General features: G+C 42.0%; 1 protein-coding gene across 1 annotated transcript in view; it reads left to right on the top strand.

Annotated features, from left to right (window-relative positions):
* ACVR2B (activin A receptor type 2B) overlaps window positions 1-19,240 on the top strand; it is a 116,222-nt gene extending 96,982 nt beyond the window's left edge. Inside the window, exons 4-11 of the mRNA XM_020779779.3 lie at window positions 839-990; window positions 3,192-3,335; window positions 6,198-6,341; window positions 8,495-8,643; window positions 13,983-14,097; window positions 15,321-15,459; window positions 16,358-16,488; window positions 19,003-19,240. Of these exons, the coding sequence (XP_020635438.2) occupies window positions 839-990; window positions 3,192-3,335; window positions 6,198-6,341; window positions 8,495-8,643; window positions 13,983-14,097; window positions 15,321-15,459; window positions 16,358-16,488; window positions 19,003-19,197 (1,169 nt within the window). The 3' untranslated portion in view covers window positions 19,198-19,240. The remainder of the gene's footprint in view (window positions 1-838; window positions 991-3,191; window positions 3,336-6,197; window positions 6,342-8,494; window positions 8,644-13,982; window positions 14,098-15,320; window positions 15,460-16,357; window positions 16,489-19,002) is intronic.
* The last annotated feature ends 4,402 nt before the right edge of the window (window positions 19,241-23,642 follow it).

Here is a 23,642-nt window from a genome sequence, read left to right as displayed (position 1 = left end):
AGGACTCTTTGCTGATTTTGCTGCCACAGATGACAGATTTAACAGGGCTGCCTCTGGAAATTCCTGCAGTAGAAGACCTCCGGCGGAGCGGGAAAGGATATATTCTCTGCTTCTGAAAAAGTGGTCCATGAAAGTTTATGTCAAATAAAACTCTGTAGTCCTTAAGTTGCCACAAAGCCAAGAAATGTAACTAAAACAATGTCTCAGATTGTAACTCTTTGCAGATTGTCATCCAGTGGTAAGCATTCAGTCAAGAGGCGGAAGGAAGGAAGGAAGGAAGGAAGGAAGGAAGGAAGGAAGGAAGGAAGGAAGGAAGGAAGGAAGGAAGGAAGGAAGGAAGGAAGGAAGGAAGGAAGGAAGGAAGGAAAGGAAGAGCAGATGATGGAAGGAAGGAAGGAAGGAAGGAAGGAAGGAAGGAAGGAAGGAAGGAAGGAAGGAAGGAAGGAAGGAAGGAAGGAAGGAAGGAAGGAAGGAAGGAAGGAAGGAAGGAAGGAAGGAAGGAAGGAAGGGAGGGAGGGAGGGAGGGAGGGGGGAGGGGGGAGGGGGGAGGGGGGAGGGGGGAGGGGGGAGGGGGGGAGGGATGGACAGACGAATGGAAGGGAGGGAGGGAGGGATAGATAATGTCTGTCTGTCTGATTGAGTGTGAGTGAGTGACATACTGGAGCATTCTGTCTTGACTGTTTTCTAGATGTTAGGTACAGAAGGCAACAGTTAGCAACATCAGATGTCAAAGAAAAAAACTGAAATAAATATTTATTTACTCTGAAGTCGATCATCCATTCTTTATGGTCTTATAAATTCTTAATATTACTGTCCTCTTGTTTTCCCCCTTCCCCAGTAGTGTATGAGCCACCCCCACCAACTCCCTCACTGCTCAACATTATGGTTTACTCCCTGCTTCCCATCATTGCTCTCTCCATCGCCATCCTCCTGGCCTTCTGGATGTATCGTCACCGCAAGCCACCATACGGACACGTTGACATCAGTGAGGTATGTGTAAGGATATTTGCCGCGGATTAAAACACCAAAACAGGCATTGGTGGGAAGTAGGTTGCTTGACAAAGGTCTCTCAGTTGACGTCATTTTAGCAGACCTCAGGCTGCAGATGTCAAAAATTGACTACGTGGCTGTTCCAAATGAGAATGGGGTGAGATTACTGGTGCAGTCCTAAGACCATTGAACAACTTCATACTGCCGCAAAAAAGAAAAAGTAACACTGCATGGTATGGGCTGTGTTGGAACTTTTCTCTGTGCATTAATAGTTTAATGCATGCAATTCTTTAAACATGGGAGTGCATTAAAAAATAGTGCCCTGTTCCTGCTACCAGAAGTGGCACAGCCTCTGTCATTCTTCTGCATGTTCTGGCCAGGTCTAAGAAGGAGCTTTTTAAAGAAAGGAGAAGAGAGGTTCATTTGAGGAGAATTCCATTACAGCTAAATGGAACCACTATGTGCAGATGCACTATATCAGGTGCTGGGGGCCAGGTAGGGGAGACCAGATATCCACCATCTCTTTTCATCTGTGGTTCTGAAATGGCTTTCAGCATTTTTCAGCATTGTGGGGAGAGGGAAGGCGAGGGAAGGCCAGTAGCAGGGCCAATTAGAAACAAACAAACAAACAAAAAATCAGAACCCCCAGATTCATTGAACAAGACTTTTTACTTTACTTTTCTGTAATTGCTAGGAAAAATGTAACTTAACTTTGTTGTTTTTAGAGAAATGCATTAGCCTGATTCTACTTCTCAAAGCAATGCATTTGGTTTGAATAATAAGTGCTAAAAGGCCAAGCTCACTGTAGTTCAGGAAAAATTCATTGTTCTCCTCTTTAAATACTGGAGAGATTTTAAGAGACATAATGTCCACGACCACCCGCTTGTAAGATAGCATTGGCGTTGGGTGGATACAATAATAGTGTGGCTATTGACCTGAACAGAGGCCAGTGTATCTTCCTTTTCAAATGCAGTTTGAACAGCCAACAATATATGAAAAGATTATGATCATGGCTAAATCATGTGGTAGCAACACTTCAGAGACCGGATACTTCTTGTACTGTGGTAGGAATCCAATTGATGTATGTGTAAGGTTTGTGGAACTTCCCATGACTTATTGCAACTGATTAATGAGGTGCTAGGGTGTATCTTGATTACAGTGGTGCCCCGCATAGTGAGGTTAATCCGTTCCAGATTAACCGTCGCTATGGGTAAACATCGCTAAACGGAACGGAAAATGCCATTGGAACGCATTAAACTTAGTTTAATGCGTCCCCAAAAAAGGGATCGCTATGCGAATTCATCATTGTACGGTGCACTCGTTATGCGAGGCACCACTTTATAAACCAGACACACAACCAAGACATGCTCCAGGAACTCACCAATTAGCTGCAAATAGCTACAGCAAGTTACACAAATCTTACTTTAAAAACCATAGGATTCTGGCCCTTCTCTCTCCCCACCAGGCATACAGCTAAAAAAAAAAAAAAGAGTAATGTCTGTATGTATTAATGACTTATTTGAAGTATGTACTCTGTAAGCTTTGACTAAATTCTGGGAGGCTGTGGAAGACAGGAGGGCCTGATGTGCTTTGGTCCATGGGGTCATGAAGAGTCGGACATGGCTTAACAACTAAACAACAACAACTGTATAAGCACAATTAGAAAAAAAAAATGATTCGCCATAGCTTCACCATGGATAAAACAATCTGTTTTGCTTCTTTGTGATGTGTGGAATTGTTCCTCATGCTGAACAGTAAAATTCAAGGCTGGTCTTAAGTAAAACGGCTGTGGCCCCACTTCAAGAGAGCCAACGAAGAGTGGGGAGTCATCCCTAACCAAGCTTTCAGGGACGAGGAGCAGAGCTTAGCTCATTAATGCTGATATCATTATGGACAGCAGACAGCTTTGTTTCCTGCTAATTTTGATCCTCTAGGATGTAAGATGTGACATGTGTTTTTCCGTGGGAAATAAGAAACTGTCCGGTGGGTACTCCTCTAAGGTAGTCTGCGGAGTGGCAGGTACAAGGTCAACAATGTCCCAAGAGAAACTCAAGCATCGCAGTCAAGCTAGCTTAGGGACAATCTGGGCAACCACTGTTCCAAGCCACACTCTGCCTGTTGGCCAACCAGCCACCCCTGAAAGAAAAAAAGAAGACCTTAAATTCCAGTTAATAATGTCATCGCTCTCATCTTGTTCTTAGGATCCGGGGCCACCACCCCCTTCTCCTCTGGTTGGACTTAAGCCATTGCAGTTGCTTGAGATCAAGGCTAGGGGGCGCTTTGGGTGTGTCTGGAAGGCTCAGTTAATGAATGACTATGTAGCAGTGAAGATCTTCCCCATCCAGGTAAGTGTGGGACTGGGGTTGTTTTTCATAAATAATTGCTGCTGCTTCTTTTTCATCATCATCCTCTTAGAACTGTAGATCTGGAAGGGACCCTTTGGATGATTGAATCCAGTCAAGGAGCCACAGCCACTGAGCTATCCTGTAGTTTTTCCTAGCTGCACTTTGGAGATGGGCATCCAAAGACATTTGAAACTTCTCATTAACAACTTACTTTTACAACAAGGACCATATTTTTGATTTGGGGAACTATTTTAGAGTCAGTAGGACTGCTGGTACCCAATAGCTCACTCTGGCAAAAATCAAGACACAGTCAACACACTGTTTGGCTTACTGCAGATTTTTTTTTAAAAAAATCTAAATGATCAGTGGTAGGATGATGCTCTGGGTAGCTTCAGGGATGGGTGTTATAGTCACCCTTCCTAAAAGTAACTTTAGGAAATCTGGAACTCAGTTAAGGATAGCTTCAGCACAGCCTTATATTCATCCTGCTGAAAAGTAACTTTATCAACTCTGGAGCCTATTTGTTTAGTGGCTTCAGCATGGTCTACCTCATAGGGCTGTTGTGAGCACAAAGTGGTGAGTTTTCTATCTGGTTCCTAGAAAACAGCTATGCCGGTCTAGAGATATATATTTTTTAAATTTGTACTGGTTTGATCACTTTTTAATCCCTGTGGCTTTTGCCAGAGGTCCCTGGGATCCTGAGCTTGATGAAAATTCGAAGGATCCCCTGTTGCAGATTCATCGTATTGCCCAGCACAACCACAGAAAAGGCAATGACCAATGATCCACGCAAAACACAGCTGTGTCTCTCTCTACACCATACCCTGAGAAATCTGTAGACACTATGCCTTTTGCTTTAATCCTTAGCAATTTGTTTGCCATCATGGATTTAAAGAAGACAATTCCCATATCGTCTGTTCCAGGCCAGCTCTGACTAACTAGTGGGATATTCTCTCCTAATCCAGATTAGAAAGCTGTAACTGTTAAGATTATACTCAAAAGTTTTAAATCTAGTTATCATCTGTGCAGTCCTTGTTCTTTTGTTTACTTCTTGGGCTCTTTTTAGGAAGAAAGGCAGGATAAAAAATATTTTCAATAAACAAACAAATTCTGTTAAACACTAGCCGTGCTTTACGATCTAATCTTATATAATATCTGTTGATAAGTAACCTTTAGTTATCTGTTTAGTAACCCTTACTCTGAGGTAAATGTGCATAGTGGGACATGGTGGTACTGTGGGTTAAACCGCAGAAGCCTCTGGGCTGCAAGGTCGGAAGACCAGCTGCCATAAGATCAAATCCACATGACGGAGTGAGCTCCCATCGCTTTTCCCAGCTTCTGCCAATTTAGCAGTTCGAAAGCATGCAAATGCGAGTAGATAAATAGGTACCACCTTGGTGGGAAGGTCACGGTGTTCCGTGTCTAGTCGTGCTGGCCACGTGACCACAGAAAATTGTCTTCAAACACTGGCTCTACGGCTTGGAGACGGGGATGAGCACCGCGCCCTAGAGTCGGACACGACTGGACTAAAGGTCAAGGGGAACCTTTACCTTAAATGTGCATAGCCATATTTGCTTAATCATTGGATTGCAGCCATACTTGCTAAATCTTTCTCATCCTGCGCCCTTTGAATTGTGTGAATCTGGAGCCTTCCAGGGACTATACCCTTCTGTACTTCATGAGGCCAACCCACACCCCGCGGATTATTTTAAACAACATAAGTTTTCCCTATATGTGCTACAGAGGATAAGCAATCTTTTTTTTGCATTTGTAAAAAAAAATAGGGCTGTGTGGGGAGTCTGAGGGTGCCATAAGGTTCCCATGCCACCCATGGGCTACATTTTTCCTCTCCTCTCTTCCCCGTTTGCAGTGGAGACCCCAGGGGCTGGACCCAGGGCCCTATTCATGTAAAATGTGTTGCTTTCCACAACAAAGCTACTTTTAATGCTGAGCAGAAATCTCTCTCGCACTGCAGTTTTCAGAGATAATTTCTCAGATCTTTCATCCCCCTCACCACCATAGGTTGCAATAGCTGCTCATACTGTTGCCATGAAAAGCGTTAAAATGGAAACAAAATTCTAGCAGTGATTCTTAAGAGAAGAACAGCAGCGAATCTTAGCCCTGAAAAACTGTTGGAGAGAATGGGTCCTTCCTCTGGATCAATTCAGTGAAATGGCCCTCTCGAGTTTCTCTGCAGGTGAACCATCTGAAGAGGCCTCGCCCTTCTGAAGGAACAAAGACTTCATTTTAGGAGCTGCAGACACAATGAAATAAATCAATAGAATTAACTCCAAGCTGGAGGTGGAGCATGCTTTGCTCTTTCAGACTTCACGAAAGCGAGAGACATCTGTCTAATAATACAGGGGAAAACCAGACCCACCGTTCTGTCATTGAGGAAGAACTCAAGGACCAGTAACAGAGAATTCTCAACAGCTTGCCATACCTTTAAGTCCTAAGATTTTTGGGGTGGGGGGGAAAGGAGGCAGGGCATTTCATAAGAACATCAGAAGAGCCCTCCTGGATCAGGCCAAAGGCCCATCGAGTCCAGCTTCCTGGATCTCACCGTGGCCCCACCGGATGACTCTGGGAGCACACAAGTCAACAGGATACCTGTCTCCTGATATCCTGATATCCCTCCCTCTGCATCTGGCATTTGGAGGCCCCTTCCTTTTAAGCCCAGAGGTTATACATCCCCACCACCTGAGACGGACTTTTCCTCCAGGAATCTGAAGGCCTCTAGGCCAGATGCCATCACCACATCCTGTGGCAAGGAGTTTCCTACTGCAGCTGGACCACGTTGAATGCCTAGGAATATGGGGTTGTTTATTTTTCCAAACGCGTCTCTTTCTCCTTTCCTTGTAGGATAAACAGTCCTGGCAGAGTGAGAGGGAGATTTTCAACACCCCAGGCATGAAGCACGAAAACCTTTTGCAGTTTATTGCAGCAGAGAAACGAGGAACAAACCTGGAAACAGAGCTGTGGCTGATCACAGCTTTCCATGACAAGGTAACAGATGTGTCAGCACATTGTTGTCTTAATAGCTGCAGAAATACCTGAAGCAAAGGGAGGCGGAAAACAGCTCAGGCACATACTTTTCCCTCACTGTCCTCCTCTCTTGCTAAGATCTCCACCCTATATGAAGAGAGAGAGGACACAGGGAAAGGATAACGAGGATTGTGCCAAATTCTTCATTTGCTCATTCATTAAATTTAATTAATTAATTAATTAATTAATTCTTTAATTGAATTGAATTCCATTCATTCATTCATTCATTCATTCATTCATTCATTCATTCAATTTCTACTATTTCAAAGTAACAATAAATAATCAGGACCCAGTCAGCTTTGTGTCAGTATATCTGAGAAATTCTTTGCAAATAATTGTAAACAAAGGTGATTATGACCCTTTCTGTTTTCCAGACCCAAGATCGTATTTAATTCTCACTTGCATTGTGGGACTACTTCTGTTTATTTTATATCTATCTATATCTACTATTTTGCCTGCCTGTCCAGCCCTGTCTTTCTCTCTTTACTCCCACGATCCATGGTGGTGTAACCTAATCTGACCCCTGCATTCCTATTTAAATTCCATAGGAATTTGTAGGAATTAGTCATCTGGGGTTGTTTACAAAGAGTGAAATCTATTTGTTACATTCAATAAATCCAATTCATTCACTGGATCCACACAAGACAAGACTAACTATTAGATTTCTCCCAAATTGCAACATTCTCATTAGGGGCAAAATATTTAACTGGTGGAGGAATCAACTGTAGTTGATTAATTGGCGAAGGTAGATGTTCCTGGCGCCACAGCAACCACAGTTAGGGCAGACTTACTTTTGAAGGTATTTTGATTTAAGTATGTTATTGTGCTAGTGTAGCAAAATTGTTCAGTCAAAGGTAAACACTTTTAAATAGGATTGTGCACTGGGGCCCCAGTTTAGTATGGAGGAGAGTTTATAGTTTTGGCATACATCCTGATCGAACCTAGAGTCATCTGTGTTCCATCCAATTTATTTGTGACCTGTATCTAAATCTATCCGTAAATCTGCATAGCTGATGCATTGTCTTGCATTGGGAAACCAAAACAGCTATAACTTTTTTTTGAACTGGTGTATGTGCAATTTTGAGATGTGGTAGACCTAAAGAGAAAAAGTAAACTTGTCAGATTGTAGAGAAATAACTTGTGGTGTCTGCTTACAAAATGGCTTTGTAAAGTTTGCTTTTAAAAAAAAAAAATCACTAGTACGCACTTTCTGATTTTGTTCTATGCAGTGGATTTGAATTGATTTATAAATTCACTTTCTTTGACCCCTGGAATTAAACTTGGCCATTGGCCTCAATCCAGACATCATGCAAATGGGTTCAAATGGAGCCAGCTCAGTTCAGAATCTGGCATTGGTTCAAATGTGAGGATTTGTTTTAAAGTCAAAGTTATGCTAACTGGGAAAGTATCTAAACATCTAGCTTACTGGCTCTGGGTTCAAAATATGGGGCCTTGCCAACCTTTCCTTCAGAGTTATTTTGTTTCAGGTGACTCAGTTCTAGGGATGAGGGCTTGCCTTTAAAATGGCTTCCAGTAGCTTGGGTACTTCTGGGGTAATCTCTACTGGTTGGGGTCCCTCTCCTCCTGTCGTCCCACACTTTCCCGCCAATTTTTACCTCAGAGAACCTGGGGTTTCTTCTCTCACTTATGGAAAAAAAACACTGATCACCATAATCACCCATCTCCTGAAAAGGACAAAAGCTGATCCCACAACCATAAATACTCAACTCCCAAACAAACTGCACCAGAGCACAGAGTGTTACTCCTGTCCTCTGAAGATGCCGGCCACAGAGACTGGCGAAACGTTAGGAAGAACAACCTTCAGAACACGGCCAAAGAGCCCGAAAAACCCACAACAACTATCTAAACATGTGTTCAGCTATTCAGTAGAAATTAGAATTCCTTGGAATCTTGTTGGTATGGGATGCTGAATCAGTTCTCAGTGTGTTTGATGGACCTTCCTTCTAGGTTGAGAAGTGCACTGCTGGAGAGTAGGGGTAACATCTATAGTTCTGTCTGAATTGCATCCTTTGTGAATGTGTTGTACTTTGTAGTGAACTAGTTGCAAGAGTCTCCCAATGAAATCTGATGCATCCGTATTGTGTTCCTTCCAGGGCTCACTCACTGATTACCTGAAAGGGAACATTATCAGTTGGAATGAACTCTGTCATGTGGCAGAAACAATGGCTCATGGACTTTCTTACCTTCACGAAGACGTCCCGTGGTGCAAAGGAGAAGGTCACAAACCTGCTATCGCACACAGGTATGACTCCTTTTATTTGAAAGCAGGTGCAGCTCGTGCCCACATGGAATGTGCATTTGTTTTTAGAGTATCGGAGCAATTCTGGGTTAAAGGGATATCTTAGTTTAGTGGTACAGCATATGCTGTTGTTTTCCTTTCGCCACGTGCAAGGGGAGAAAACAGAATAGGAGGAGCTGCTCACTCTTCACGCTTTGCTTGTGTGCCTCTTAAAGACTCCTGGCTAGAAGTTTCTTAGATTAGAACTTGGAAACATTGGTTTTTTGGATCAGGGCCCCCAAAATCCCCAAACAGCTGGCCATCCCCAGCTAGTTTAGCCATGTTCCTAAATTCTGAGTCAGATGAACTTTGAAAGTTCATCTTGACTCCTTTGCTGAACAAGGAAATGAATGTTCATCACGTTCCTTTCAGATCAGAGAAATACCTAAGTGTTTCATAGACTGAGGATGGTTGAAGGTGTAAGCATATTTTTTGGAAGTCTTCCACCTGTGCTTAGAGGTTCACAGTGTTAAGGGCAGAGATTTCTGGTATAAGTTTAGCCTGAAGAGGAGAAAAATCTCAAGGCTCATATTGGTCCTCTTCAAATACCTGAAGGGACCATCCCTTTAAAAAGGGACCAAAAAATTGCTTTGAGATGTCCCACAGGAAGGACTAGATCTAAGGAGTTAAAACTATGGGGTAGTAGATTTTTGACCAGAGAAACATGTTAATAAGAGTGGTTAGCAGACATGGGCAATATGTGCTAGGTTTCCTTTATTAGAAATCTTCATCCAGATGCTGGCATCTCTGGAGATGCATTTGCTGTGGATCTCCTGCATTAAGTAGTGATCAGCCAAAGTAGCTTACAGTGCCCCTCCACCTCTACTGTTCCGTGGCAAGAGAACAGTGTACGGGCACCCCTTCTCCATATTTGTTGTTGTTGTTTAGTCGTTAAGTCATGTCCGACTCTTCGTGACCCCATGGACCAGAGCGCGCCAGGCCCTCCTGTCTTCCACTGCCTCCTGGAGTTGGGTCAAATTCATGTTGGTCGCTTCCATGACACTGTCCAACCATCTCATCCTCTGTCGTCCCCTTCTCCTCTTGCTTTCACACTTTCCCAACATCAGGGTCTTTTCCAGGGAGTCTTCTCTTCTCATGACCTGCCCCACATATATTATAAAGCCCTTTACTGTTTTGGGCCTCGCTACATGTTGGAGTGTCTCTCCTTAAGATCATCTACCTGGGTCATCTGATCTATCTAGGCTTCGTAGTGGTGAGTGGTTATCCCTAGAGAGGCCCGGAAAACTAACGCCAAGAACTGGCTTATCTCGGTGGTAGCTACAATGCTATGGAACACATTGCTCATTGTTGTATGCCCGGGTCCCTCTCTGCTGACCTTCAGGAAATGAGTGAAAGCTGAGCTTTTCAAAGAGGGCTTTGGTAACCCCCTCCCCCTTTGATTACTCTTGTGGATGCATTTCAGTTTGTTTGCCATTGCCTTAGAAGGTTTTTTTAGTTGGTGGTCTTTATGAACTGTGGGTTTACTTTGTGGGTGGGTTATTATTTCTATTCTCTTAATTGGTATTAACTGCCCAGAGCAGTACTGTGTTACTAGATAAATTGGAACAAAGGAACAAACTTCCTTCCTTCCTTCCTTTTAAAAATTGCAATGGAGTTCTGCATTAGCTGAGGGCAAAAGTTTCCAACATAGCCCCACAATCTTGTACAAAAGCAGAAAGTACTGCTTTAAAAGATCCATGGAAGCAGGAAAACAGTCAGCTCCCAAAGCATGGGAAAATTGCTCTCACCTGCCATCGTAACAGCCGAATAGCTTTATAGAAGGCAGCCGGGTGGATCTGATTTAAATCACAATTTAAACCATGATACAATATTTTGTGGGGGGAAATCAGACTGTCTTGATGATTTAAATAAAAAAAAAAGATTTTTAACAATTTAATTCATGATTTAAATCAGTTTGATGTAAATCAAATGTGCAAAAGGTCAACAAAGTCTACCCAGCCACAAGGACCAGTGATCACTGCACACAAAAGACCAGCTAACAACACCCATCAATCACACTGACAGATCATCTCTCCCCCTTATCACAACAATACACCCACAACAAAAACACACTGATCATCATAATCACCCGATCTCCTGGAGAGGACAAAAGCTGATCCCACAGCTATGAATACTCAGCTATCCAACAAACTGCACCAGAGCACAGACAGAGTTCTGACTCCTGTCCTCTGAAGATGCCGGCCACGGAGGCTGGTGAAACATTAGGAAGAAAAACCTTAAGAACATGGCCAGAGAGCCCAAAAAACCCACAACAACCATCAAATCAAATCTGCTGGTAGCTTTCGTACCACTGACAGCCTTTCCCCGAGAACCGCTTACAGGGAGTGTTGGCTGTCTTTTGTGGTGTGCTACAGATGACAGGGAGATGTGTGTGGCGGGGAACACACATGCATCCTACGTTTTGCAGCAGCAGAACACAGGGCTTTCCTGGCAGATATATGGTGGTGTCCCTTGACAGAGAAGTTCACCCAGAAAAGGTTTCCCTGACAAAGTGTTGGAGCTTTTTGTGTTGTACTGCGCTCTAATGGCCATTAGGGGTATATTGCAGGCAAGTAAACTTAATTACAGTCTTTTCTCAGAATCAATTCTAAGGATGCGGTTTCTTTTTTATTCCAACACAGTCCACCCCAGCCCCCATTCTTTCCTACAGGCAAAAGTAAAATGGCTTCCTTTAGCACTTAGCAATTGTTGAAAATGCTCAGATTGGCACCAAATTATTTCAAGCACAAGTTGGCCTGGGAGGTGCAGATCAGAACTAATGTAGATAAACTTCCGCAGGCCTCTTTATGGGGGGGCATCAGAGGTTGGCATGAAGCCGGTTAATACTTCACATGTTGTTAGTGCTTTTAACCTTCTGTCTACTGAACAGATAATATCTATTTTACCTTGTTGTGAAACCACCCAGAATAGTGCTTTTGCACTAATGGAGTGGTATAGAAATAAAATAAAATAAAATAAATGCTGCACAGTGGTGCTTTTTAACTGTAAAAGCCTAAATGGCTTAGGCCAGGATAGCTGATGGAGGGGCTCCTCCTACATTTACGATCATTGCTGGAAGCATTTCTCTGTATTCTGTCTCCAAGAAAGAGGTTATGCTAATTTTTTTTTTTAAAAAAAACAGGGACTTCTCAGTGACAGCTCCTTAATTTTGGAAGAAAATTCTGAATGCCTCTGTGGTAGTGGCCTTTTCTGGTGAACACCCAGGGTGTCTTTCGTTTTGGCATTAACTGTTTTAACTGCATGTTGACATCACTAATGGTTGTTTGTTCTGTTTTATTAGGATTACATTTTTATGGTTGTGAACTACGTTAGGAATCCTTGGCGTTATTTATTCATTTTTTATTTATTTATTTTCTCATAAATAAATAAACAAGCAAGTAAATAAAATGTAGCTCCTGTTATGTCTTGATCAGCAGATTGCCATATGATCATGCTTCGAGCCATATAGGTGTGTTTGTGTGTAAGTGTGTGTCTACACACACACACACACACACACACACACACACACACACACACACACACACACACACACACACACACACACACACACAAGCAAACACCTCTCTCTCTCTCTCTCTCTCTCTCTCGATAGGTAGGTAGGTAGGTAGGCAGGCAGGCAGGCAGGCAGGCAGGTAGGTAGGTAGGTAGGTAGGTAGGTAGGTAGGTAGGTAGGTAGATAGGTATGTTGTTGTTTTTTATATATTATTTTCTTGGCTAGAAGCATGATCATATGGCAATCTGCGGATCAAGACATCACAGGATCTACATTTTATTTACTTGCTTGTTTATTTATGAGAATATATATATATATATATATATATATATATATATATATATATATATATATATATATATATATATATATATATATATTAACTTTTTGGTTCTTAGAGGAGGTTCAGACATTTCAGCTTTAACCTTCAGCTTTAACATAGGCAAAAGGGCAGAATACAGATGAATGAACCTAACTTAATAATTTGACAATAGAGAAAAGCAGGGGAGGGGTTAAAGAAAGTGCAATAACCAAATAACGATACTAGAGAATATATATAGGATATGTAAGCCTCTTTTTCTAGCCCCTTTTATTTCTGTTTTTGTAAACTGCATTACCACCATGTCTTTTGGCGTGTTACAATTATTGCCTCTGCCATTTTCTGTGCAAGGCCCGAAGAAGACAATAACAGATTGACGCTCACCTGCAGAGCATATTTCTTAATGTATACTGTGATCATAGTTTTTGTTATTTTCATATTTTAAATTTTTTTGTATTGCGCTTTCTATGAAATACACTCATCTGACCCTTGTGGTTTCCTCAACTCCTCCCCTTTTAACTCGCTATATGTCCCCCCAGTTTTAACATGTCTTCAGCAGAAGGGATACCCTTGGTTGGTCTCCCTAACCCACTCTCTTTCCTCCCTGCCACCATCACTGCCGCTTCCTCAGAAGAATAGAGAATTGTAGAGAAGCTGCCCTCCCTCGGGGCGTCCGATGCCCTGGGAATCCACTGAACTCTCCCCCACCCCGGCGGGCATTCTATCTCCCTCTCCTTTGGCTGCAGTGTCTCTTTTCCCTAACGTTTTCTGACAGGACATTTCAAAAAACAATTGTATCTGCCCTCATTAATTATATTGCACGGCCCTGCAGTTGTCCTGCGATTTGACCAGCAGGGTTACCACAGTGAATTGAATTGATGGCAGGAGAATTATAATGCTGAGCACACATGAGCTTGCCATCTGCTGCCTAAGGTCTGTAATTTAATTATATTCACCCACATCGCTTTGTTCCTCCTCCCCCCTCCTTCCCCACCCCCACAATATACTGAAAAATGTTGGAAAGTCCGGGAATGACTTAATAAGCAGGACTTTAACTTGCACGGGAGGTAGGCACAACACTGCGCCCCATGTAAGTCTTTCTCAAGGGAGCCAAGCCAGCCTCTGGCATTCCAAAACCCAACCAAGCTTTCTAGGAACATTTTGGCTGTGCCGTTAAGATTGCACGGACAATTAATGGATTTTGGAAGCTGGACAAGTGGGACTCCAAGCTGACTTTGTTTTGCTCACAGCTCCCTCCCTGGCTGAAAACCTCTTTCTCTTAAGACGCAAATCCACGGCATGCTGATGTTAGCAGCAAGAGTCTTGTAGGCAATGGCTGCATCGGGATAGCATGTAGTAGCCATTATAAATCCTTCACCTTTTTCATTGTGCTATTTTAGACAGTGGGATCAGTGCTTTTGTGAAACACTCCTCTACTCTTCCCTCCCCCATCCTTCTTTTTTTATGTAGGGACTTCAAGAGCAAAAACATACTGCTGAAGAATGACCTGACAGCCGTGCTAGCTGATTTTGGCTTGGCTGTACGGTTTGAACCTGGAAAACCTCCAGGAGACACTCACGGACAGGTAATGCGTGCAGCTTAGCTGAAGAGTTGTTTAATACGACCTCATTTTGCACTATCTTAGAACTTCTTAAAGAAACCTTACTGTTTGTGGACAGGATGCAGGAAAATGGATACAGTGGTGCCTCGCTAGACGATGATAATCCGTTCCACTGAAATCGCTGTTTAGTGAAATCATTGTCTAGCGAAAAGCATTTTCCCCATTGGAATGCATTGAAACCTGTTTAATGCGTTCCAATGGGGAAGAATCTTCGTTGTCTAGTGAAGATCGGCCATAGGAAAGCCGCTTTGCAAACCGCTGATCAGCTGTTTAAATAGCTGTCTTGCGAAGCTTAGGTCCCGAAAACACCCGTTTTGCAAGCGCAGAGGGAGCTGTCAAAATCGTTGTCTAGTGAAAATTGGTTTGCGAAGCAGGGACCAAACACTGTCCAGCAAAATTCCCCCATAGGAATCACTGTTTTGCGAATTGCTATAGCAATCGCAAAAAGCCAATGTCTAGCGAAAAAACTGTCATGCAGGGTAACTGTCTAGCGAGGCACCACTGTACTTCCTCTTGATGCCTTTACTACGCCCTGATTTACAAGTCACAGAGGATGAAGGCCTAGGCTGTATAAGTACAATTCTAAAGCCTGATTGAGCCACCAAAATAGCTCTATTTTTAAAAAGGGGCAAACTTTCAGGTTCTTTAGATTTCTTCATCAGCCCAGGGCTTTAAAACCTGGGATGGGTTTTGGGATGAAGAAGAAAAGTCCAAAAAGTATCTGGCCCGCATTAGCTTGTAAATTTACATCTCCCAAATCAACTTGACAAATGAAGCAGGCCCCCGGCATGCCACGGTGAATACGCTGCATACACATACGTGAAAGCCAGGTCTCTTAGGTGAGCAATTGTAGGTCTTCAGATGCTGTTGCACAATATGTACCCACTCCAGTAGTTTTGTCTGTTGCTGCCACTGGGGGGTTTACGCTCTGCTGTGAGATTTCCCCCTGCAAATTCTCTTCCACTTGGACTGTGAAGATCGCCTTAGGGCTAGACAATTGATCACAAATTCATTCCAGTTTAATATTTGGGGCACAAGATGGACAGGTAAATTCTCACTTAGAATGCACTGGTCTGGATGCATTTTTTAATAATTCTTTGTTTTATTTTGCAAGAGCTTGTTCTTTCATTGGGTTGAGGAAGATGCTACCTTTCAGTCTCAGTGATAGATCCTTCTTTCTGCCTCAGGTGGGAACAAGGAGATACATGGCTCCTGAGGTCTTAGAAGGAGCAATAAACTTCCAGAGAGACGCCTTCCTAAGAATAGACATGTATGCAATGGGGCTAGTGTTGTGGGAGTTGGTCTCCAGATGCAGAGCAGCTGATGGTGAGTGCTGAGATCTCTTTTGTGGCTACCGTTTCAGGCATATTCTCACCATTCCTGGTTTTAAAGAGAAATATAGGTACAAATGTGCCAATAGTATTGCCCCCTTTAATCAACCCTTGCTGTACTGTAATGGAAAATCCATAGTACAGTAGAGTGGAGCCCTGAATTATCAATGTTTTAGAATGTTACATTAATAAAATTACTTTTAGATCATTTATTTTATTTATATTAATACATTAATACATATGGATAATAACATGCCAGCCACATTTTTCTGCATGAAGCCTTCCTGAAACTAGTGCCCTCTAGATAATTTATTTATTTTTATTTATTTCATTAGATTTATACCCTGCCTATCTAGACCAAAGGTCTACTCTCGATAAGATATGTTGACCTCTAACTCCCATCACCAAAGGTAGCCAGATTAAGCTCCGCTGGTGACGGATCAATGAGTACATCTGGAGAACACGGGGCTGGAAAGAGCTGACTTTGGTTCTGGACTTTGACCAGTGGGCTGGCAGAACAGAGCACTAGTAATCTTGGATGCTGCTGTTTTTAATCAATTCTGTGTGTTATATTTCTATTTTCTGATGGTCTTTGCTGCTGGAAAGGGAGCAAGGAGGGGTCAACCTGGCCTCCACTGGGAAGGAATTTCACAGACTGGGGAGAACACTCACCCAAAAATCCAAGCATGTCTACCCAGACACAACTGAGAAAAGTCATATGAGAGGAGACGATCTTTCAGATAGCTTGGCCTCTAGCCACATAGGGCTTTATAGGTCAAAAATAGTCCAGAAAAGGACTGGTAGTCACTGAAACCTATGGAATAGTTTTAAATTAAAACGATTTTGTTGGTTTTTACCATGTACTGACATTTCTTCTTCCTCTGTAAATTCAGGTCCAGTAGATGAATACACGCTGCCATTTGAAGAAGAGATTGGTCAACATCCATCCCTTGAAGACCTACAGGAGGTGGTTGTTCACAAGAAGATGCGTCCTTCGTTTAAGGACCACTGGCTTAAACATCCTGTACGTCCCTTTTTCATTAATACTGTACTTTTAGAATTCCTGACTGAGCAACTAGTATCAGAAATGCAATGCAGCAAAACTGCATGGCCCCTCCAAGTCAATTGCGGTATCTGCTAGGAATCAGTTCCATGATCTACCATGGGTGCCTGAAACCATGGATATGAGGAAACCCTTATATACAACGTACAAGGGAGCAGAATAAAGGCCATAAGGTGGCACCTTTGTGTTTGGAATATAGGACTGTGACAAATCAGAAATATGTGAAACTGTGGATATTGAACCCGTGGATACAGAGGTTCTACTGTACCAAAGTAATATTATCATGCAGTTTTATGGAAAGGGAATGTTTTCAGGAGTAAACAAAACTCCAGATTATATATATTTATTTTCATATAGTGCTTTTGAGCAGCCATTGGGGAAGAGGAGGGAAGAAAAAGAAGATTAACAGGTTCTAGTACAGCTTGGTATTTTTTTTTTTTTGTGGGTTTCTGTTACAGGCAAAACATTGATGGGATTCAAATTCATTTGTGTACCCCAATGGAGCTTTTAACATGTTTCGCTAACACTCTGTGTTGGATGCCAAGCCATTTCTGGATTTTGACAGATTGTGACACAGATAGTGTTGGACTACAACTCAAGAGACCTGGGTTCAAATATCTTCTCAGGCATGAAAACTCACTGGCAGTGGGTGACTCTGGCAAAACAACTCCTTAAATATCTCAGAGACCTTATGTTTCTGATCTCATCAGATGTGACATGTCAGCCCATAAGATGGATGTAATAGCTTACTATGCTTTGTGTGCCAGTTTAGACCATATACAAGGAATGGATTCTATGTAGCCGTGGGGTATTTTATCAACTTATATTGCAGCACATGTCTCCAGCCATCAAATCGGAGTGGTGGTGGATGTACTGGTGTCAGATCACAGGGTGACTGTCTACCCGGATAGAAATGTCTGTGGATAATACTAAAAGCAAGACAGCTAAACTAAAAGAAAGTATCTTCGAGTGGTATCTTTCCATTTATGGAATATTTTCTGCCTGTGTTTTGATGGCTACTATTTTGACTTATCAGCTTGAGATATTGGTCTTCCAAATAAGGGCAACTGATATGCAAAATGGGCTAGAAAGTCGTAGATCTCATGGAGATAGCAAACCTGTTTGGGCTGCCCCCTTTCCCCACAAGACTAGAAGGGAAGTGACGGGAAGCTCCCTTACAGAGAAGAGTTATTAAGTTTTTCTCTCTGAAATCAAGAGGGCAGAATACAAGCATTTCTATCTATGACCAGAGATTGATGCTGAATTTTATTCCAGCTTGAGGAGCAGCTTGATGGCATTTGGAGCCACAGTGTTGATAAGAAGAGTTGCTTCGCTTAGTTAGGTTTAGTGCTGAGCCCAGAGCTTGGATGTAGTTAGTTACCAATGGATAGCTACTTGTAATTAATTCCACTTTCCAGTAATGAAAGGGAAACTAAGTTACAGAATGTAGCTCCACTCAATAGTGGAAGAGGGATACTGCATGATGCAAGTGCTGGTTCATTCTGTGTTTGTTTTGTGGGAATTGAAGAGGCAACAAAGAGGACGGGAGAAGAGTGCCGTCTGTGCCATAGACCAGCAGCTTACAGTGTTGCAACGTTATTTTAGTTATTTTTGCAAAAGAGGAATCCTAATAGAGTCACCATGCTTACTGTAACCATAAATTAAATATTTCGGGATATTTTTTTTTAACAAAAAACAAATTACAGTAGGATCTCCTTATGAAAGGGATCAATATCCATGGATTCACTGATCCACAGTCTGAAAATATTAAATATATTAAAAGAAAAATCCCCAAAATATACATTTTTAACAGTGAAGTTAGGGACGTGGTGGCGCTGCGGGTTAAGCCGCAGAAGCCTCTGTGCTGCGAGGTGAGAAGACCAGCAGTCATACGATCGAATGCACGCGACAGAGTGAGCTCCCGTCGCTTGTCCCAGCTCCTGGCAACCTAGCGGTTCAAAAGCATGTAAATATGAGTAGATAAATAGGTACCACTACGGTGAGAAGGTCACGGCGTTCCGTGTCTGGTCATGCTGGCCACATGACCACAGAGGATTGTCTGCGGACAAATGCTAGCTTTATGGGTTGGAAACAGAGATGAGCACCGCTGCCTAGAGTCAGACATGACTGGACAAAATTGTCAAGGGGAACTTAAAAACAGTGAGGTTACCTGGACTGGCCATTACAGGGAGCCAGTCACAATGCAGGAGAAATAGATTTCCATGATGTTATTAGCAGAATTGGCCATAGGGTGGGAGCCAGATTGCATGCTATGTATCGCATTCATTATTATAATAGTGTTTGCTATAGTCTGTATTTTTTCAGCATCTGCGGGAGGCAGTTTGGGACAGGTCCCCTGCAGATACAGGGGTCCTGCTGTACTTTTAAAGAGTCTATTTTCTAGTCCTGGCTAAATGAAACCCCACCGTGGGAGTTCTGTTGTTTAAATATGTCTGTTTCCTCCCCAATATTCAGGGGTTAGCACAACTTTGTGTCACGATTGAAGAATGCTGGGATCACGATGCAGAGGCACGCCTGTCCGCGGGTTGTGTGGAAGAACGTATTTCTCAGATACGCAAATCGGTAAACGGCACTACCTCGGACTGTCTCGTTTCAATCGTGACTTCTGTCACCAACACAGACTTGCTACCCAAAGAGTCAAGTATCTAAATCCTGGTTCACTTTTTTTGGGGTGGGGGGTTTAGGGGCGGGAGTGGGGCGGAATCTCTCCATACTCAGTGGATATTTTTTTTAAAAGAAAGAAGTTAAACCACAAATCCATCTCATACTGAAACACACACAGACACACACACACATAAATGCAGCTGCTATTTTAATCTTGACTTTTTTTATTGTTATTATTATTGTTGTTATTGTTGCTGTTGTTGTTTTGATTGGATCAATTTTTACCAGCACATTGCTCTACTGTATTAAAAAGAGAGAGAGAAAAGAAAAAGAAGAAAAAGAAATCTCAGCAAGCATTCGGGTGCCGACTAATGAATGCATACACGGTGCAGGTACCGCAAAACCTCAGTGGACTCACTATTGTTTTCCCTTTTGAGCCTGCTTTCTGGGTTTCCTCTTTTACCGGTCTCTTTTTTTTTTTTTAACAAAGAACATCCATGATATCAAGAAAGCAACCTACTCATCTTCAAAACATGCTGCAAAAACTTAAGACTGTTACATAAAGTCACACCTCAAAACAGACTTTCCTGCTAACTTTTCCTTTTCTTTTTTTTTTCTTTTCTATTTTAGACAGTGAGCTTAAAAAAAAAAAGAAAAAAAAGCAGATGTGTCTTTTACGGGTCTAACGGGTGTTGTCGTTCGTTGGGGGGAGGGGGAAGAAACGAAGAGGAGAATGTTAATTCTTTGATGGTAGAACTGAAAGTGAAAAGTTTAGTAATAGGGCTAGGGAGAAAGAGACGTTGTTCTTCTGCAGCATTTGGGGAAAACATCTGCTTTGGAGCTACTTCTCAGGTAAACAGTTAATGAGAGGAAGGGCAAGTTTAGAGGCAGGGTATAAAAACTGCTGCAGAGTACAGAGAAAGTTGGATCTCTGAACATCACTGGGAGGGGTTCTTTATCTCAGGCTTCAACAGTGTTAAATGGGAAAAAAAAAACCACCATCGTTTATTTCCAGGTTTAAGAACAGGATATTGGGACTGATTTACTGTAAATTTTCTCGAAAGATATCTCAGAGAGCAGTGTTAAAATTTCTAAAATTTATGAATCACAGAATCAGTGTGAAAGAAGCAAACACCTAAATGGCTAGGAATGGGTACAATTAGATGTCAGCTAACAAAAATGGGAGGCCATTTAGGTTTTGACCTGAAGCCCATGTTCCGACAAGTTCCACTGAGATCAGCAGGACTTACTTCCATGTAAAGATGTTACGATTTGTCTCTGATGAATTTTATCCTGATCTCACCCCTCAGAAGCCTCACTGTATCCATGCTTCTAAGGATGTGTGTTTGGGAATATCTGCAGGGCAAACGGAAGCTATTTTCAAAGCTCTCCAGGTGCTATGGCTGCCTGCTGTGGGTTTTTACGAAGTGTTGAGTGTACAAGGATGATTTAAAAAAAACTATCAGAGCCTTCACACAAGTACCTCCTCAAGAGTTCCTTGGTGGAAGTCATTTTTACCAAAACCAGTTTGAAAGAGGTTTCCAAGTTATGTATAGATGTGCATAATTTTGCATTTCTACAGATTGATTCTAAACTATATTTAGGCATGCTACTTGGAAGTAAACTGTGCTCTTTTCAGTGGGGCTCTCTTCTAGGAATGGGTCCATAGATCAGAACCCCTCCGGTTGTTGTTGTTGTTTTCCTTGATTCATTCTTCTCTGCACTCTGTCACCGAACTCTTTCATCTTAACAGTGGTGCATATTTCAACTATGATTAATTCTATTATGCCATAAACTCGCTCTAGTCAGTGAATGTTCCTAATGCTGCTGATTCAACATTTAAATATTTTTTTAACTTGCAAAACATGCAATGATTTTTTTAAGAAGAATTAGAACACACATAACACATTACGTGGCTTCCGAGATTTAAACTAAAAAAAAAAAAGTTTTGAAAAAACTTCATGACCACAGACCACCTCAAACCAGATATACCTCAGAATTTTCTACTTGTATGAGTTTTATTATATATTTTGTTAGTTGTGTTGTCTTGTAGTATGTATATTTTAATGTAAGTTGGCTTTTATGACAAGGGAGTTTTAAAAAAAGAAGAAAAGAAGAAAAAAAAAGTTCCAAAATCTTTTAGGAAGTGCTACCATTTTTTTGTTTTTGTTTTTATAAAACACCATTGTAAATAAGTGTAAACGGTTTTAGAATAACTGCCTATATATGGTTCCGGGGCATTATTCACTGTTATTTTTGTGAAGGCTGTTTCCATTCTCTTCTTTGTGTAAAGGGTAGGAGGAGCACAAGCTGTTTTAGCAAAGAAAACCAGTGCATCATTTTTATTTATTTATTGTTATTATTATTTTGCAAAATAACATTTAATATTAACCCTATAGGTACAACATCAATCTACAAATGAAAGTTGTTTTGTTCAGGCTCCCAGTCAGCCACTGATTTGAGAGAACTATCGTGGGATGAACATACACAGCTTGCAGTTCCTATTGTCCTTGTGCTATAAAGCTGTTCCAAAAATTGAGCGGGATGCAGATATAATCTTATGCAAACAGACGGGTGGAGGATAAACCTGCACCTGCTCCTTTCCACAGGAGTGCCTTCAAGTCCCATCTAAATACTGTAAGAGAGGGGAGAACTGCTGAGTAGGGTAAGCAGAACGTCAGCAGGAAAGAGAGTAACATTGCACTGTCTCTGAAGGGAGCTCCATTTGGGAGATGCACCAGCAGCTCGTTTTCAGAAATGCCCTTCTTCTCACTTAGCCATCTGCATTTCATCTTAACTAATTCAAAAATTAGCTAAGGTGTTAGTTAATTTAGCAAGGGCCCCTACCTCATTGTGGGTTCACCTTCAGGAAGAGAAGGCGTCTGCTTTGCAAACTAAAAGCTGGATCTCAACCCACCGCTGCTCAAGAATAGTTTGCAGCTTAGAGATTCAGCATGGGTGTTCTCCAATATTTTCAATAGGATATTGGAGGGGCAAATGTCCCCTAACTGGTATGTTGAAGCTGCTGTCTCCTAAAATATTGGTCTATCCCCATGCTAAAGATATCATAGAAGAAGATATCATAAACCGCCCAGAGCAGACACTTTCCAGTTGGGCGGTATATAAATCTGAAAGATGAATGAATAAATAAAATATAGGAGAGATTTTTCTGAACATTTTTTTGGACATCCCAGCTACACCGTGTTAACTGTGTAGCCCCCCCCCCCAATTAACTAGTCAGACGGTCAGATCTTATTTTTATTTGGGGAGAAGGGAACATAAGCCACCCTTTCTCCTCCCTAGACGAAATTGTTTCCAAGAACTGAACTATACCTTTCTGAGCATTTTTTTTAAAAAAGAGGGGCATTGAGAGGGTGGATTGGGACCCTAAGAGATACCCTTTGGAGGCCACACGTAACGTGCAGGCCACATTTTACCCATCTGTATGAGGATGTAGGCAGTTGTTTCTGACTCTCAAAGGTAGTGAGTGACTTGTAAGAAAACACAAGTAAGAAAGTGGAATCTTGTTCCATTTTTCGTGCTTCCATTGCATATCTAGAGCAGCCGTTCCCAACCTTGGACCTCCAGATGTTCTTGGACTACAACTCCCAAAAATCCGGGCCAACCCAGCTAGTGGTGGAGGCTCCTGGGAGTTTTAGTCCTAGAACTTCTGGGGGCCCAAGGTTGGGAACCACTGATCTAGAGGGACGTAGGGAGAAAGGGAGAGAGCCTTCTCTTCCCTGCCATGGAAAGCAACATGTATTCCTCTTGCTTCCGATGAAATCAGGATCTGTGGGGAAAGGAAACATCAATGATGCTTCCTCACAAGCTGCTCCTTTTGAAAGTCCAAAGCAGCTTTAGGGTAAGTGTTTCTTTCACACCATTTTAAAATTTTAGTTAATATTTGAGGTAAATTCCATTGAAAGCAGTGCAGCTTAATTTTAAGTAAATTGATTAAATTCATTCAGAGCTGAGGAATATGGATGGGCCTTTTCATTATTCCCAGTCAGTGTTGTTGTTTTTTTAAATGACAAATGCAGGTGCCTTTTCCGAATTTCAGGCTGTCCTGCTCATAATTCCTAATTAATTGGCATTTTCTTGAAAAGTATCTTTGTATTGCTAATGGATAAGTACAGCCTGCCCACGTAAAAAAAACAGGGCAGAGTTCTTATACCTTTAATAGTTATGTACAGGATAAGCAGGGCGTTTATAGCAAGGATAGCTGGTGATACAGCTTGCCACTAAAATTCCCTCTCCCGCGCAGTTATTAAAGGTATAAAGAGCTCCTCCCCTTCTTCATGAGATGACTCTAGTTAAGCTTATTGATCATTTTGTTTGGCTACAAAATCGTGGGAGTTTAAAGTTGCGTATAATGCACACAAATTTTTGCAAGCAACGTCCTCTGTTAATCCTGGCTATTGTCTCTTTCCTTTGGGATTATCTGCACTTGGTTTGCCACCTGACTGGAGATTAGCTCTGTTGAAGGGAGT

Source organism: Pogona vitticeps, chromosome 6 (assembly GCF_051106095.1).
Source record: "Pogona vitticeps strain Pit_001003342236 chromosome 6, PviZW2.1, whole genome shotgun sequence".
Taxonomy (NCBI): Eukaryota; Metazoa; Chordata; class Lepidosauria; order Squamata; family Agamidae; genus Pogona; species Pogona vitticeps.
The sequence above is the reverse complement of the archived record's forward strand: the minus strand, read 5'-3'. Positions and strand labels throughout refer to the sequence as shown.